The sequence below is a fragment of the Onychostruthus taczanowskii genome, unplaced genomic scaffold, assembly GCF_017590055.1.
Source record: "Onychostruthus taczanowskii isolate IOZ18803 unplaced genomic scaffold, ASM1759005v1 scaffold257, whole genome shotgun sequence".
Taxonomy (NCBI): Eukaryota; Metazoa; Chordata; class Aves; order Passeriformes; family Passeridae; genus Onychostruthus; species Onychostruthus taczanowskii.
This window is the reverse complement of record NW_024499873.1, coordinates 98380-114733: the sequence shown is the minus strand read 5'-3', so window position 1 is coordinate 114733 and position 16354 is coordinate 98380. Positions and strand designations below refer to the sequence as shown.

The 16354-nt window shown below is 63.7% G+C and overlaps 4 protein-coding genes across 6 annotated transcripts in view; 2 read left to right on the top strand and 2 right to left on the bottom strand.

Annotated features, from left to right (window-relative positions):
- IKBKG (inhibitor of nuclear factor kappa B kinase regulatory subunit gamma) overlaps positions 1-735 on the top strand; it is a 9412-nt gene extending 8677 nt beyond the window's left edge. Inside the window, exons 10-11 of the mRNA XM_041407182.1 lie at positions 38-102; positions 194-735. Of these exons, the coding sequence (XP_041263116.1) occupies positions 38-102; positions 194-312 (184 nt within the window). The 3' untranslated portion in view covers positions 313-735. The remainder of the gene's footprint in view (positions 1-37; positions 103-193) is intronic.
- Positions 736-980: 245 nt separating this feature from the next.
- On the bottom strand, positions 981-10030 carry LOC121337218 (selenide, water dikinase 2-like). The gene is made up of 8 exons (XM_041407171.1): positions 9795-10030; positions 9172-9275; positions 7796-7903; positions 7062-7216; positions 6303-6393; positions 5991-6090; positions 4637-4849; positions 981-1242 (listed from the first exon to the last, which is right to left on the bottom strand). The coding sequence occupies exons 1-8, from the start codon at positions 10012-10014 to the stop codon at positions 1007-1009; spliced, it is 1227 nt and encodes a 408-aa protein (XP_041263105.1). The 5' UTR covers positions 10015-10030; the 3' UTR covers positions 981-1006.
- A 373-nt stretch (positions 10031-10403) lies between these two features.
- On the top strand, positions 10404-14763 carry SLC35A2 (solute carrier family 35 member A2). Of its 3 annotated transcripts, none has more exons than XM_041407173.1 (5): positions 10404-10489; positions 10980-11162; positions 11492-11643; positions 12710-13370; positions 14428-14763. In XM_041407173.1, the coding sequence occupies exons 1-5, from the start codon at positions 10429-10431 to the stop codon at positions 14517-14519; spliced, it is 1149 nt and encodes a 382-aa protein (XP_041263107.1). In that variant the 5' UTR covers positions 10404-10428; the 3' UTR covers positions 14520-14763. The 3 variants fall into 3 exon arrangements, with proteins under 3 accessions (XP_041263107.1, XP_041263106.1, XP_041263108.1); XM_041407172.1 differs by having other exon boundaries at positions 10418-10489; positions 10959-11162; XM_041407174.1 differs by having other exon boundaries at positions 10418-10489; positions 10959-11162; positions 12710-13374; positions 14428-14597.
- Positions 14764-14870: 107 nt separating this feature from the next.
- PORCN (porcupine O-acyltransferase) overlaps positions 14871-16354 on the bottom strand; it is a 7801-nt gene continuing 6317 nt past the window's right edge. The window contains exons 9-11 of the mRNA XM_041407181.1: positions 16117-16202; positions 15263-15497; positions 14871-15192 (exon numbers count right to left, since the gene is read on the bottom strand). Of these exons, the coding sequence (XP_041263115.1) occupies positions 15091-15192; positions 15263-15497; positions 16117-16202 (423 nt within the window). The 3' untranslated portion in view covers positions 14871-15090. The remainder of the gene's footprint in view (positions 15193-15262; positions 15498-16116; positions 16203-16354) is intronic.

The following is a 16354-nucleotide window of genomic DNA, read 5'->3' as shown; positions in this document are numbered from 1 at the left end:
ATCCCCCCAACCCCCCCCAAATTCCCCCATTTCCCAGGGCCCGTCTGGAGGAGATGCGCAACCGCCACTCGGAGCCACCCCCAGCCCCGGCCCCAGCGGGGGGTGAGTACAGAGTGGGGGCCCGGGATCCCCAAATCCCCCGTGGAGGGGAGGGGCAGGGCCTAACTGTGCCCCTTCCCCTGTCCCCCCGCAGGTTTTGCGGGGCTCCTGCCGCCCCCCGAGGAGGGGCCCGACCTGTGCTGCCCCAAGTGCCAGTACAAGGCTCCGGACATGGACACGCTGCAGATCCACGTCATGGACTGCATCAAGTGAGGGGGGCCCAAAACCCCCCCAGCACCCCAAAAACAGCCCCAGGGCACCCCAGAATCACCCCCAGGGTCACCCCAAAACTCCCAGGAGCCTCAACCCAGGGGGGACCCCAAAAACCCCCAGATAATCCTCTGGGAATCCCCTCTCTGGATCTACAGCAGGGATTGGATCAGGTGTGGGGGGAGCACCCCAAAATCACCCCCCGGACCCCCCCAAACCCTCCTGGAGCCTCAACCTGGGGTTTTGGGGCTTAGGAACCCCAAATATTCCTCTGGGAATCTCCTCTCTGGATCCACGGCAGAGATTGGATCATTTGGGGGGGGGCAACTCAAAACCCCCCCATGGAACCCCAAAATCTTCCCAGGGAACCCCAAAACCCCCCCAGACCCCCCACAAAACCCCACTGGGCACCCCTCCCACCTCCCCAAATCCTGTCCGAGGTGGGGGAGCCCCAAACCCCCCCTGGGGCCCCCCTGGGATTTTGGGGCCCTGCCCCCTCAATAAATGCCCCCCAAATTAATCTGAAATCTCTTTTATTGCCCCATTTCTGGGGGGGGTCCTTCCACCACCCCCAAAACCGGGAGCCCCCCAACCCCCCCCTCACTGAGGGGGGGTCTCGGCCTCTCCCCACCCCCACGGGGGGTTTTGGGGGGGGGCGTCACACGGGGGGTTTTGGGATTTTTTTGGGGTCTCTTCCCTAGCAGGGGGCTCGGGGTGGCTCTGGGGGGGGGCTGGCGGGGCTCTCGGGGTTTTGGGGGGCCCCTCGGGGAGGCACCTCGATCACACGGGGTTTGTCGATGACCCGAGCGCCGCGGGGCCCCTTCTCCACCACGCCCACGATCCAGGCCTGAAGCCCCGCGCCGCGCCCCGGCGCCTTCAGCTCCGCGCAGAACCGCGCGGCCTGGGCACGGGGCAGCACCACCAGCAGCCCCCCTGGGGAGAAAACGGGGCTGTCACCCCAAAACCAGCCCAAAAATATCCCAAAACCAGCCCAGAACCGCGCGGCCTGGGCGCGGGGCAGCACCACCAGCAGCCCCCCTAGGGAGAAAACGGGACTCTCACCCCAAAACCAGCCCAAAAATATCCCAAAACCAGCCCAGAACCGCGCGCCCTGGGCGCGGGGCAGCACCACCAGCAGCCCCCCTGGGGAGAAAACGGGGCTCTCACCCCAAAACCAGCCCAAAAATATCCCAAAACCAGCCCAGAACCGCGCGGCCTGGGCGCGGGGCAGCACCACCAGCAGCCCCCCTGGGGAAGAACGGGGGTGTCACCCCAAAAACACCCCAAAAACACCCCAGAACCATCCCCAAAACACCCCAGAACTCTGGGCACCCCAAAACCCCGGCAACCCAAAACCACTCCAAAATACCTCAAAACACCCCAGAACACCCCAAAACCCTGGGCACCCTGAAACCTGGGCACCCCAAAACCGTGGGCACCTCAAAACCCCAGGCGGGCAGGAAATGTGGATTGAGGGGAAATTTTCATCCACACTGAGTTTGGGGATCTCTCCTGCCATTTTTGGGGAATAACTCTCTGATTGTGGGATCCCTCCCTCCGTTTTTGGGGTCCTTCCCAGCAATTTTGGGATCCCTCCCCCCATTTTTGGCATCCCTCATTTTTGGGATCCCTCCCTCCATTTTTGGAGGTCACTCTGTTTTTGGGATCCTTTCCCCCCCATCCCCCCTTTTCCCCTCCCCTTTCCCATTTTTGGGCTTTTTTTCCCCATTTCCAAGGTCCTGCTGCCAGAGCTGATCCAACGTGCCCCCATTCCCCCCCTTATCAGAGCCCTCCACAATTTTAGGGTCCCTTATCCTGTTTTTAATGTTCCTTATCCCGTTTTTGGGGTCCCCACCCCACTTTTAGTGTCCCTTATCCTGTTTCTGGGCTTCCCTATCCCGTTTTTGGGATCCTCTTTCCCATTTTTCAGATCTCTTATCCCATTTTTAGCACCCCTAATTCCATTTCTGGGGTCTCTTATCCCATTTTCAGGGTCCCTTATCCCATTTTGGGGGTCTCTTATCCCATTTTTAGCACCCCTAATTCCATTTCTGGGGTCTCTTATCCCATTTTCAGGGTCCCTTATCCCATTTTGGGGGTCTCTTATCCCATTTTTAGCACCCCTAATTCCACTTTTGGGGTATTTTATCCCGTTTCCAGGTTGGGAATAACTCTCTGATTGTGGGATCCCTCCCTCCGTTTTTGGGGTCCTTCCCAGCAATTTTGGGATCCCTCCCCCCATTTTTGGCATCCCTCATTTTTGGGATCCCTCCCTCCATTTTTGGAGGTCACTCTGTTTTTGGGATCCTTTCCCCCCCATCCCCCCTTTTCCCCTCCCCTTTCCCATTTTTGGGCTTTTTTTCCCCATTTCCAAGGTCCTGCTGCCAGAGCTGATCCAACGTGCCCCCATTCCCCCCCTTATCAGAGCCCTCCACAATTTTAGGGTCCCTTATCCTGTTTTTAATGTTCCTTATCCCGTTTTTGGGGTCCCCACCCCACTTTTAGTGTCCCTTATCCTGTTTCTGGGCTTCCCTATCCCGTTTTTGGGATCCTCTTTCCCATTTTTCAGATCTCTTATCCCATTTTTAGCACCCCTAATTCCATTTCTGGGGTCTCTTATCCCATTTTCAGGGTCCCTTATCCCATTTTGGGGGTCTCTTATCCCATTTTTAGCACCCCTAATTCCACTTTTGGGGTATTTTATCCCGTTTCCAGGTTCCTGCCACCATGTACAGCGCCCCCTGCTGGCCCCCTCAATCCACCCCCCCCAATTTTCTGCATCCCTTTTCCCACTTTTGGAATCCCTCACCCCATTTTCAGCGTCCCCCACCCCATTTTTTGTGCCCCTTTTTCCATTTCCAGGGTTCCCAGCCTCATTTTTAGGTTCCCCCATCATTTTTGAACTCCTCCCTGACCCCTTTTTTATGGCTGCTGCCACTGCACACACTGCACCCTGCTGGCCGGGAGGACCCATCGTTCCCTTTATTCCCACCCCCCTCAATTTTGGGGTCCCTTTTCCCATTTTCAGGGTCCTCCACCCCTTTTTTGGTGCCCCTTCTCCCATTTTTGGGGTCCCCAGCCCCATTTTCAGTGCTCCTCTCCCCATTTTTCTTCCCATTTCTGGGGGCCGTGCCACGCTGCACAGCGCCCCCTGCTGGCCGGGATGACCCAGGGGCCCCTCATATCGACCCCGCCATTTTCGGGCTCCCCAATCCCATTCCCAGAACCCCCAATCCCACTCCCAGAACCCCCAACCCCATTCCCAGAGCCCCTGTTCCCATTTTCAGGCTCCCCAGTCCCACTCCCAGTGCTCCTGGGAAATGGGAATTCCCATTTCAGGGTCCCCAATCCCATTTCCAGAAACCCCAACCCCATTCCCAGAACCCCCAGTCCCACTCCAGGCTCCCCAATCCCACTCCCAGAGCCCCTGTTCCCATTTTTGGGCTCACCAATCCCATTCCCAGTGCTCCTATTCCCATTTCAGGGTCCCCAATCCCATTTCCAGAAACCCCAACCCCATTCCCAGAACCCCCAATCCCATTTTCGGGCTCACCAATCCCATTCCCAGTGCCCCTGTTGCCATTCCAGGCTCCTCAATTCCATTTTCAGAGTCCCCAATCCCATTCCCAGTGCCCCCTACCCCATTTTCGGGGTACTCAATCCCATTATTCGGAGTTCCCAATCCAATTTTCAGGGCACCCAATCCCATCCCCAGCACCCCTTTTCCCATTTTTGAGCTCCCCAGTCCCATTTTCAGAGTCCCTAATCCCATTTCCAGGGCACTTTTTCCCATTCCCAGTGCCCCCAGTCCCATTCCCAGGGCCTCCAATCCCATTTTTGGGGTCCCCACCCCCATTTTGGGGCCGTACTCGATGTCTCAGGAGCAGTGCCCTGCAGAAGTGCCCCCATTCCCATTTTTAGGGTCCCAAATCCAATCTTTGGGGTTCCCAATCCCGTTTTTGAGGTTCCCCAGGCCGTACCCGATGTCTCGGGGGCGGTGCCCTGCAGCAGTGCCCCCAGTATCATTCCCAGTGCCCCCAATCCCATTCCCAGTGTCCCCAATGCCATTCCCAGTGCCCCCAGTCCCGTTTTTGGGGTCTCCAATCCCATTTTTGGGGCCATACCCAAGGTCTCGGGGGCGGTGCCCTGCAGCAGTGTCCCCATTCCCATTCCCAGTGCCCCCAGTCCCATTTTTGGGGTCCCCAGTCTCGTTTTTGGGGCCGTACCCGAGGTCTCAGGGGCGGTGCCCTGCAGCAGTGCCCCCAGTCCCATTCCCAGTGCCCCAGTGCCATTTTTGGGGTCCCCAATCCCGTTTTTGGGGCCGTACCCGAGGTCTCAGGGGCGGTGCCCTGCAGCAGCCCCCCGCGGCCCCCGCAGGCCCGGCTGACGGCGGCCATGCAGGCGATGATGGGCAGGTTGTGGATGACGAAGGCCACGTCCAGGCGCTGCTGCGCCGCCAGCGCCCGCGCGTGTCCCAGCACCCCGAAACCCGTCACGTCGGTGGCCGCGTGCGCCCCGAAGGCTCGCATCAGCCCTGCCGCTGGGGACAGCAGGGGACATCTCAGGGGACAGGGACAGCTCAGGGGACAGGGAGAGCAGGAGACAGGGACAGCTCAGGGGACGGGGACAGCTCAGGGGAACAGGGACAGCTCAGGGGACAGGGACAGCTCAGGGGACAGGGACACCTCAGGGGACATGGACAGCAGGGGACACCTCAGGGGACGGGGACAGCTCAGGGGAACAGGGACAGCTCAGGGGACAGGGACACCTCAGGGGACATGGACAGCTCAGGGGACAGGGACAGCTCAGGGGACAAGGACACCTCAGAGAACAGGGACAGCAGGGGACACCTCAGGGGACAGGGACACCTCAGAGGACATGGACAGCAGGGGACACCTCAGGGGACAGGGACAGCTCAGGGGACATGGACACCTCAGGGGACCGGGACACCTCAGGGGACAGGGACACCTCAGGGAACAGGGACAACAGGGGACACCTCAGGGGACAGGGACATCTCAAGGGACATGGACACCTCAGGGGACAGGGACAGCGACAGCCCACACAGTCCCCTGCTGCTGGGGACAGGAGGGGACACGTCAGGGGACAGGGACAGCCCACACAGCCCACTCACACAGCTCCCTACCACTGGGTGTCAAGGAGAGCACAGGGGACAGTGCCACCTCAGGGGGCAGGAACAGCTCAGGGAACAGTGCCAGCTCAGGAGGCAGTGTCACCTCACACAGCTCCCTGCTATTGCAGGGGAACAGTGCCAGCTCAGGGAACATTGTCACCTCAGGGGAGGCAGTGTCACCTCGGGGAGGAACACCGTGTCACCTCACATGGACCCCGTGGCGGGGGAACACCGTGTGACCTCACACAGCCACCCCCAGTGTGGGGACACTCAAGGGGGGCTTTGGGGACACCCAGCCTGACCTAGGAACACCCTGCAGTGGCTTTAGGGACTCCCCCGGTGGCTTTGTGCTCCCTGCAGTGGCTCAGGGGATCCCTGGGGTGGCTCTGGGGACATCTGGAGTGGCTTTGGCCAACCCTAGGGTGGCCTAGGGGACATCTGGGGTGGCTTTAGGAACCCCCCGATCACTTAGGGGCCTATGGCCCCCCCAGGATGACTCTGGAGACCCCCTGGGTCCCTGTGGGTGGCCTTTGTCTCCAGGGTCACGCACCGGTGCGGTTCAGGGTGGCCATGCTGGCCACGGCCTCCTGGTAGGCCAGCTCCACCTCCTCGCGTGTCACCACCAGCTTGATCTTGTTCCAGCGCTCGGGCTGCGGGGACAGGGGGGGACAGCGTCAGGGACACCTTGGGGACAGCTCAGGGTCCCTTTGGGGACACTGGGGGGGCTTTGGGGTGCCACTGGGGACATCTCAGGTGGATTTCAGTCCTGTTGTGGCTTCCCTGGGGACACCTGGGTGTCCCAGACCCGTCTGAGGTCCCCTGTCCCTTGTGGCCCCACCCAGGTGCCCGCGGTGTCACTCACCATGTCCAGCCACTGGTGGGCAGTGACAGCCATGTGTGTCCCCAGGGGCTTGGTCAGCACCAGCACGTCCCCAGGCACGGCACTGTCCGGCCTGTCCGGGGCTGGGGTCAGCATGGGACACGCCCCGGCCCCAGGCCCCGCCCCCCGCAAACCCCGCCCCATGTCCCAAACCCCGCCCCATGTCCCCAAACCCCACCCAAGCCCTGCCTGTCACTCAAATGACAAATCCACCTGATTGACAGCAATGGCACCACCTGTCCCCAAGCCCCACCCACCACTCATGGCAATCTCACTTGATTGACACATGACCATGACCACACCCCCTCCCAAGTCCCACCCACCACTCCAATGATGGCTTTCATTGGCAGCACTGACCCTCCCCCAGGCCCTGCCCCTCCCACTCAGAAATGATCGACAGGAGACAGTGGCTCCTCCCACCACAGCAATGATTGACAGGAGACAGAGGTTCCACCCCCACACCAATGATTGACAAGTGACAGTGGTCCCACCCCCACACCAGTGATTGGCAGGTGGCAGTGGCCCCTCCTACTGTGCCAATGATTGACAGGTGACAGTGGCCCCTCCCACCACACCAATGATTGACAGGAGACAGTGGCCCCTCCCATCACACCAGTGATTGGCAGGTGGCAGTGGCCCCTCCTACTGTGCGAATGATTGACAGGTGACGGTGGCCCCTCCCACCACACCAATGATTGACAGCATGCAGTGGCCCTGCCCATCATCCTGCCCATGACTCACATGATGAACTCGCTGGATTGGCAGACGGCGGTGGCCACGCCCCCCACGATGACCCAGGGGTTGAGCACGGTCTGTCCCCCCGTCACCGACGTCCCCCCGTCCTCGGCTGCGTCCCGGAAGCCCTGGATGATCAGCGGCATCACCTTGTCCCTCTCCTGGGGGGACACCACCGGCCCTGTCACCCCTGTGTCACTGTCACCTCCCAGTGCCCTCTCACCCCCCCAGTGTCTCATCACCCCTGTGTCACTGTCACCTCCCAGTGCCCTCTCACCCCCCCAGTGTCCCATCACCCCTGTGTCACTGTCACCCCCTCAGTGTCCCTGTCACCCCCTCGTGTCCCTGTGACTCACTCCTGCCCCCTCAACACACCTGTCACACTCATCCCTGCCACCCCCCTGTCCCCTGTCCCCAGAGTCACTGCGAGCCCCCTCCCCTGTCAGTGTCACTGCCATGTGCCCCCCATGACCCAGTGTCCCTGCGCTGCCTGTTGTCACTGTCACCCTGGCACAGTGACCTTGTGTCCCCTCCATTCTGTCGCCCTGGCTGTCCCTGTCACCATTCTGCCCCTGCCACACACCTGTGTCCCCCCATGTCTGCTGTCCCCACAGTGTCCCCCACCACGTCTCTGAGTCCCCCCCACGTCCCTCTCCCTGTCACCTCCTCACTCAGCAGCACCAGTACATTGTCACACCCAGGCTGTGTCCCTGTCCCCCCCATGTCCCTGTCCCTGTCACCTCCTCGCTCATGCGCTGGCTGACGCTGAGGAGCATCAGGACATTGTCACACTCTGTCACCCCCATGGCGTACAGGTCGCTCAGGACGTTGGCGCAGGCGATGCGGCCCTGAAACGGGGGAGGGGCTTGGGGGGTCTCGGACAGGACTGGGGGGTTCAAAATGGGATTTGGGGGGGTCCAGGACAGGATTGGGGGACCCTGATGGTGTTTGGGGGGCCCAAAGTGGGATTGGAGGAGGGGTTCAAGGTGGAGTTTGGGGGCCTTGGTATCAAATCCGTGGGGTCCAAAGGGGATTTGGAGTGGCGAGGATGGGACTGAGGGGTTCTGAGTGGATTTGGGGTCCCCAGGGGGGATTTGGGGGTCCTTGGGGGAATTTGGGGTCCCCAGGGGGGATTTAGGGTCCTCAGGGTGGCATTTGGAGGTTCCCAGGGGGAATTGGGGTGCCCAGGGGGGATTTGGCGTGCCCAGGATGGGACTAGGGGCTCCCCAGGGGGGATTTTGGGTCTCCAAGTGAGACTTGGAGGCCCCCAGGTGGGATTTGGGGTCCCCAGGGGGAATTGGGGTGCCCAGGATGGGACTGGGGGGGCTCTCCAGGGGGGTTTGAGGTCCTCAGGGTGGGATTTGGGGTCCTCAGGATGGGATTTGGGGTACCCAGGATGGGATTTGGAGGCTCCCAGGGGGGATTTGGGGTGCCCAGGGTGGGATTTGGGGTACCCAGGGGGATTAGGGGTGCCCAGGATGGGAGTGGGGGGTCTCCAGGGGGAATTTGGGGAAGCCCAAGTTGGGGTTTAGGGAGCCTGGCACAGAACTGGCGGGGTCACAAGAGGATTTTGGGGCCCCTCGGGAGGATTTGGGAGGCCCAGGAGAGGGCTAAAGGATCTTGTGGGGGTTTTGGCGGGGCAAGGAGGGCTTGGGGGACCCAGGAATATGAGTGGGGAAGCTACAAGGAGATTTGGGGTTCTCAGGGGGGATTTGGGGGTCTGCAGACGGAATTTGGGGGGCCTGAAAGGATTTGGAATGCTCAGGGTGGGGTTTGGGGGGTCCAGGGTAGAACTGGGGGACCCCAATTGGATCTGGGGAGGGGCCCAGGAAGGTCTGGGGGTCCCAGGAGGGAGGAAGAAGCTCAGGGGGAATTGGGGGGACCCCTGGAGGGATTTGGAGTTTCCCAAGACTCCTGATAGGATCTGGGGGGTCCCCAGGGCTGATTTTGGGGTGCAAGGGGGTATTTGTGGAGTCCCAGGGAGGTTTTGGGGGGCAGAGGGTATTTCTGGGGTCCCGGGGTGATTTTGAGGTGCAGGGGCTATTTCTGGTGTCCCAGGGGGTGATTTTGGGGTCCCAGTGGGGGTTTTGAGTTACAGGGGGTATTTTGGGGGTACCATCATGTAGGGGTCATCGATGATGGGGTAGAAGAAGTCGGTGGTCTGCACCAGCGAGAGCCCCCCGTGCCGCAGCGGGATCACACACGAGTCCAGCCCGATGCCTGCGGGCACCGAGGGGCACCAAGGGATCAGGGGGGCACCAGGGGGGCACCGAGAGCTCAGGGGGCCACCGAGCCCCTCATGGGGGGCACAACGGGGGCACTGAGCCCATCATGGGGGGCATGAGAGGGGGCACTGAGCCCTCAGTGGGGGCACCAAGCCCATCACGGGGGGCACGAGGGGGGCACCGAGCCCATCACGGGGGGGCACGAAGGGGGCACCGAGCCCATCACGGGGGGGCACGGAGCCCCTCATGGCAGCACAGCCCCCGCCGGGGATGGGGGACCCAGGCTCGGGGCAGACCCGGATGGGGAGGGGAACGCGGATCCGGGCCCCCCCAAGGCCCCTCAGCGCCCCCTCTGAGGGCTCCCCCAAGCCCCTGAGACTCCTCAGCGCCCCCGCCGTGACCCTGAGCCCGCCCCGAGCCCTCCTGGCTCCCCCTGGACCCCCCAAGCCCCCCGTCCGAGGGCTCCCCGAGGCCCCTCAGGCTCCCTCAGCCCTCGGGCTCTTCGCTCTCTCACCCAGCGCCGGGGCCCCGCCGCTCTCCGCTTCCGCCCCGTCCCCTCCGCCTCCTCCTCCCGGGCGCTGCCCCTCCAGTCCCGCCAGGAGTTTGAGCAGCGTCTCCTGCGGGACTTTGCAGCCTCAGCCGCGCAGTTCGCCGTAGGCCGTGAGGCGCCAGGACGGGTCCAGCCCCAGCGCCGCGGGATCCCAGCGCCGCGACCCGCCCGGCACCGCCGCCATCTTGGAATGCACCGGCGCGCCGAGCGCCGCCGCTGCTGATTGGCTGCGGCCCTGCCGCCAGCGGACGCTGATTGGGCGACGCGTGAGGAAGGCGGGCGGGGATTGGTGGGTTTGGAGAGGGGGAGGTGGTGAGAGTGCTGGGCGGAGCCTAAAGGGGGTGTGAGTGGTGAGGAGAGCGGCGATTGGTCTGTGGGTTAAGGAGGCGTGGCTTACGGGGAGAGAGGTGGAAACAGCGCGAATCGGCGGAGGGAAGCGTGCTAGGCGAGCTCTGATTGGTCCGGCTGGCTGAAGGGGCGGGGCGCCGTATGAAAATGCGCGCGGGGATTGGCTGGACAGAGTGGGGGTGGAGCCGCTCCCCCTCTGTGGGCGGAGCCGCGGCGTGGCCGGAAGCGGAAGTCCTGTGCAGGTGCCACCATGGCGGCCCCGGGGGTGGTGGACGGGGGAGGCTCCGGAGACTCCGCGGGGCCCGCGACGGGTGGGGGGCGCGGGGCAGTCGTGGCAGAGGGGTCGTGGGTGGGCGGGGCTTTGGGGCAGGTCCGGGGGGTCCGGAGTGTGTGAGGGGGGGTCCCGCCGTGGGACCCCGGGTGACCCCCCAGGTGTCCCGGCGGGGGGAGTTCCCATCCCGGAGGGATCGGGGGCTCAGGGAGACTCAGCCAGGGGTCCCCCTGTCCCCTTGTGACCCCCCAGTGTCCCCACAGTGTCGTGGCGGGTGAAGTTCTCATCCTGGGGGGCTCAGGGGGGCTCAGCCCGGGGTCCCCTCCCCTTCAGTGACCCTCGGTGTCCCTGCAGTGTCACGGCAGGGGGAGTTCCCGTTCAGGGGGGCTCAGCCTGGGTTCCCCCTGTCCCCCGGTGACCCCTGGTGTCCCCACAGTGTCGTGGTGGGTGAAGTATGCCAGCCTGGGGGGGCTCAGGGGGGCTCAGCTCGGTGTCCCCCCATCCCTCAGTGACCCCCGGTGTCCCCGCAGTGTCGTGGCGGGTGAAATACGCCAGCCTGGGCGTGCTGGTGCTGCAGAACGCGTCGCTGGTGCTCAGCATCCGCTACGTGCGCACGCTGCCCGGGGAGCGCTTCCTGCCCACCACCGCCGTGGTGATGGCCGAGGCCATGAAGGGCAGCGCCTGCCTGCTGCTGCTGCTCATCCAGCACCGGGGTAGGGACACGGCGACACCGGGACACTGGGGACACAGGGACACTGGGGATTTTGGGGACACTGGGGACACGGAGGGGACAGGGCCACACCTGGTGCTGTGCCATCCTCCAGCTCTGAGGTGAGCACAGGCTGAGGGGATGGGGACACAAAGGGGACACGAGGGACCGGGAGGGGACTTGGGAGGTGTCACACGGTGAAGACACAGGGGACGCTGGGGACGTTGGAGGGATGAAGGTGACATGTGGGGCAGTCGCGGTGGGGGGTGACAGGGACGGAGTGGCCGTGGCCAGCCCGGGCCACGTCCCTGTCGCTGAGCCCTGTCCCCCCAGGCAGTGTCCGGCAGACGGCGGTGACGCTGCACGAGGCCGTGGTGGGACAGTTTGGGGACACGCTGCGCCTGGCTGTCCCCTCCCTCATCTACACCCTGCAGAACAACCTGCAGTACGTGGCCATCTCCAACCTGCCCGCCGCCACCTTCCAGGTGGGACAGGGGACAGCTGGCACACAGGGACGGGTGGCACGTGGGGACAGCTGGCACACGGGGACGGGTGGCACGTGGGGATGGGTGGCACATGGGGGGAGGTGGCACATGGGGAGGTGATGAACTCGGGGACCTTGGGGACCGTGGTGCTGTTCCTGTGTCCGTGTCCCTGTGACAGCCACAGTGTCCCTGTGATAGTCACCGTGTCCCTGTCCCCATGTCCCTGTGACAGTCATGGTGTCCTTATCCACATGTCCTTGTGACAGTCACAGTTACCGTGTCCCTGTCCTTGTATCCCTGTGACGATGCCCAGGTTCCATGTCCCTGTTGTCCCTGCTGGTGACAGTATGTGTGTCCCTGTGCCCGTGTCCCTGTTGCCACACCTGTGTCTGTGTCCTGCAGGTGACCCTGTCCCCCCAGGTGACCCTGTTATCATCCCTGCCCTTGTCCCAAGGTGTCCCCGCCCCCACGTGACCCTGTCCCTGCTGTCCCACAGGTGACATGCCAGCTGCAGATCCTGTCCCTGTCCCCACATGACCCTGTTCCCACAGGTGTCCCTGTCCCCACAGGTGACCCTTTCCTCACGTGTTCTTGTCCCCATGTGTCACTGTGTCCCCATCTTGCAGGTGACCCCATCCCTCTCTCACTGTCCCCCAGGTGACTGTCGCAGCTGTCCCCATGTCCCTGTCCCCTCTGTCCCCCAGTGACTGTCCCTCTCCCCGAAAGTGACTGTCCCCATTTCCCTGTCCCCATGTCCCCATCCTTGTCTGCAGTGACTGTCCCCATGTGCCCATCCCTGTCCCCAGGTAACTGTTCCTGTCTCTGTCCCCGCTGTCCTCCCAGGTGACTGTCTCTGTCCCCAGGTGACTGTCCCCATATTCCTGTCTCCAGGTGACCCTATCCCCGTCCCTGCAGGTGACTGTCCCTGTCCCCAGCTGACTGTCCCCATGTCCCTGTCCCCATCTTCCTGTCCCCAGCTGACTGTCCCAGTTTCCCTGTCTCCATGTCCCTGTCCCCATCCCTGTCCCCAGGTGACTGACTGTCCCTGTCCCCCCCGTCCCCGCAGGTGACGTACCAGCTGAAGATCCTGACCACGGCGCTGTTCTCGGTGCTGCTGCTGGGCACGGCGCTGTCGCGGCTGCAGTGGCTGTCGCTGGCGCTGCTCTTCGCGGGGGTGGCGCTGGTGCAGGCGGAGCAGGCGCGGGCCGTGCCCCCTCCGGCGGCGCTGGCGCCGTCCGCGGGCCCCGAGGGGCCGGCGCAGAGCTACGCCGTGGGGCTGGCGGCCGTGGCCGCCTCCTGCCTGTCCTCGGGCTTCGCCGGCGTCTACTTCGAGCGGCTGCTGAAGCGCTCGGGCGGCTCCATCTGGCTGCGCAACGTGCAGCTGGGCGCCGTGGGCACGGCCGTGGGGCTGGGCGCCATGCTGGCCGCCGAGGGCCCGGCCGTGGCCGCGCTCGGCTTCTTCTACGGCTACAACGGCGCCGTGTGGGCCGTGGTGGTCAACCAGGCGGCCGGGGGGCTGCTGGTGGCCGTGGTGGTCCGCTACGCCGACAACATCCTCAAGGGCTTCGCCACGGCGCTGTCCATCCTGGCCTCCACGGCCGCCTCGGCGCACCTCTTCGGCTTCCGGCCGCGCGCGCCCTTCCTGGCCGGCACCGCCATGGTGCTGGCCGCCGTGGTGCTCTACGGGCGGCCCCGCGGCCAGGCCGGCCACCGCGGCCAGGACGGCGGCAAGTCAGTGGGGCCCTAGGGAGCCCTGGGGACAGCCGGGGGCCACCGGGACGGGGAGGGGACGGGGGGCCGCGAGCGGGGCGGGGACCCGACTGAGGGGTCGGCAGGTGAGGGGTCAGGTCAGCAGTGAGGGTGCCCAGGTGAGGGGTCAGCAGTGAGGGGCCGTCAGGTGAGGGTGCCCAGGTGAGGGGTCAGCAGTGAGGGAACCCGCTGAGAGGTCGGCAGGTGAGGGGTCAGCAGGTGAAGGTCCAGCAGGTGGCAGGGGCTCATTAGGCTCATTAGGGCTCATTAGGCTTATTAGGCTCATTAGGGCTTGTTAGGGTGGTGGAGGAGCTCAGGGGTCCCCAGGGTCAGCAGAGGGGGCGGGACCCTGATCTTGGCCTTGTTTGGGTGGTGGGGGCTTGTTAAGGCTCATTAAGGCTCCTTAGGGACCTGCAGAGACTCATTAATTATGGGCAGCTCATTAAGGCGATTTGGGTGCTGGGGGACCCTGAGGTGGAGATTAATGAGGTCAGAGGTTAATGAGGGGCTCATTGGGACCCCGCCCCCCCTGTGGGGATCCCCTCCCCCCCCAGCCCCCCGCCCGGTGGGGGAGGGGCCGGATGTACAGATTTTGTAGGGGGGAGGGGCCGGGCGCGTTTTTAACGAGCTTTGGGGCTAATAAAGGCGGATTTGGTTAAAGCGCGTGTGGGGGGGGCACTAACACACTAACACGGGCTGGGAGCCATGGGGGGCTGCCCGGGGCCATATAGAATTCATAGGGGACATTTCACAGGCCATACAGCATCCATAGGTACTCTCCCCGGATGCCACAAGAGCCCCCCAGGGCCGTGTGGGATCCATAGGGGACAGCCCAGAGCTGTACAGGATCCATAGGGGACTGCCCGGGGCTGTACAGGATCCATGGGGGACTGCCCAGGGCTGTACAGGATCCATAGGGGACTGCCCGCGGCCATAGTGGATCCCACAGAGCTCTCCCAGCCCCTATAGACCCCCGTGGAGCTCCCCGGGCCCTACAGGATCCATAGGGTCCCTCAGGGTCTCTCTCTCTTGCAGGTCTCCCAGCAAGGCCAAGGGCACCTGATGGCTCCGAGCGACCCCCTGGGCCTTATAGGATCCATATGGACCCTCCCTCCCGGGCCCTATAGCATCCATATGGACCCTCCCCCTCAGTCCCTATGGGGGCCATATGGACCCTCCCTCTCCTGGGGGCTATAGGGACCCTCCCCCCCAATCCCTATAGGGGACTCAGGGATACTCCTGGTCCCCATAGGAGACCTATGGCCGCTCTCCCTCGCCCTCGGGGGCTATAGGGTCCCCTCCAGTCCCTATAGGGGCCATAGGGTCCCCCCCGCGCGTTTTTGAGGTGAATTAAGAGGATTTTTGGTCAAAGCTTTGACTCCGCGCCATCGCCAGGGGGCGCCACACCCCCAAGCCGTCCGCGCATGCACCGCCTCTAGCGCTCCCATTGGCCACCCAGGAATGATTGACAAGAACCATCGAGGCGAGGCTTTATTGGTCCCAGAGCGGCCGCGCGGCGCCACTTCCGCCCGAGAAAGGGCGGGAAACCCCCCGGAGCAGAAGTTGGGACCATCGAAAGGCGCTTCCGGCGGGGCGGAGCGGCTGCGCTCTCTGTGGCGCCCGGTCCTCCCAGGCGTGCCCAGGTGCTCCCAGTGTTCCCAGTTTGCCCCCGGTGGCTCCCAGTGGCCTCGCAGAGCCTCAGCGCAGCAGCCGGGCCAGCACCCAGCAGCCCAGCGTCACCCAGTGGCTGGCCCAGTTCAGCTCGGACCACTTGCGCACCGTGTAGGCCATGCCGTAGCCCTGAGGGGCGAGATGGCGTCAGGGCGCTCCCAATGGCGACCCCAAACCTCGGGGGGCTCGGGGGTCCCACCTGCTCCTCCACGGCATCCTCAGCCTCCACATCGAATAGGGCGCCCAGGTAGGACAGGTGGAACAGGGCCAGGGCGCCCAGGGCCCCGTTCAGAGCCCGCACCCACAGCGTCTGCAGGAGCCCAGAAACCTCAGGGACCTCAAAACCTCTGCAGGGACCCTCAACATCCCTGTTCACCCCCCACACCCACAGCGTCTGTAGGACACCAAAAATTTCAGGGACGCCCCAAATCCCCCTTGTTCACCCCCCCACACCCACAGCATCTGCGGGACCCCAAACCCCTCAGAGAGCCCCGAGTAACCCCCAAATCCCCACCCCTACAGCCCCGCCCATCACTGCAGGCTCCACCCACCCCTTATAACCCCACCCATTGCTGCAGGTCACACCCTCTTAATAGTCCTGCCCATCACTGCAAGCTCCACCCACATCCTCATAGCACTGCCCATCACTGCAGGCTCCACCCATACCCTTATAGCCCCACCCACCCATAATTATAGGCTCCACCCACCCCTTATAGCTCCACCCATCACTGCAGCCCATACCCCTCATAGCCCCGCCCATCGATGCAGGCTCCACCCACACCCTACAAGCCCCGCCCATCACTGCATGCTCCACCCACACAGTCCTGCCCATCACAGTAGGCTCCACCCACTCCTTATAGCCCTGTCCATTATGGCAGGCTCCACCCACAGCCACATAGCCCCGCCCATCGCTGCAGACTTCACCTGCACCCTTATAGCTCTGCCCATCACTGCAGGCTCCACCCACTTGTAGCCCCACCCACATTTTTAGGCCACACCCACCTTTAAAGCCCATCCACTAAGCCCCTCCCATTTGCCCCACCCCAGCCCCGCCCCTTAAAGGGCTGGCACTGACCGTGCTCGGCATAGGTGATGAGGCCCAGGGAGAGCAGCACCGCGGCCAGGTGGAAGCTGAGGCCCTGGGGACAGGGGGACACTGCGGTCTGGCGGGGCCCAGGGGGCTCTGTGGGGGTCTGGGGGCTTCTTGGGGGGTCTGCGGAGCTTTCTGGGGGAAGCCCAGGGCACTATTTGGAGGGTCCAGGGTGCTTTGGAGGGGGTCCAGGGGGCTTTT

Excerpts from the sequence above, each read along its gene's own strand:
- SLC35A2 (XM_041407172.1), top strand. The coding sequence starts at position 10,429 with ATGGCGGCCCCGGGGGTGGTGGACGGGGGAGGCTCCGGAGACTCCGCG. Across the intron at positions 10,490-10,958 it reads CTCCGCGGGGCCCGCGACGG|TGACCCCCGGTGTCCCCGCA; the intron begins GTGGGGGGCGCG and ends CCCATCCCTCAG. Across the intron at positions 13,371-14,427 it reads CCACCGCGGCCAGGACGGCG|GTCTCCCAGCAAGGCCAAGG; the intron begins GCAAGTCAGTGG and ends TCTCTCTTGCAG.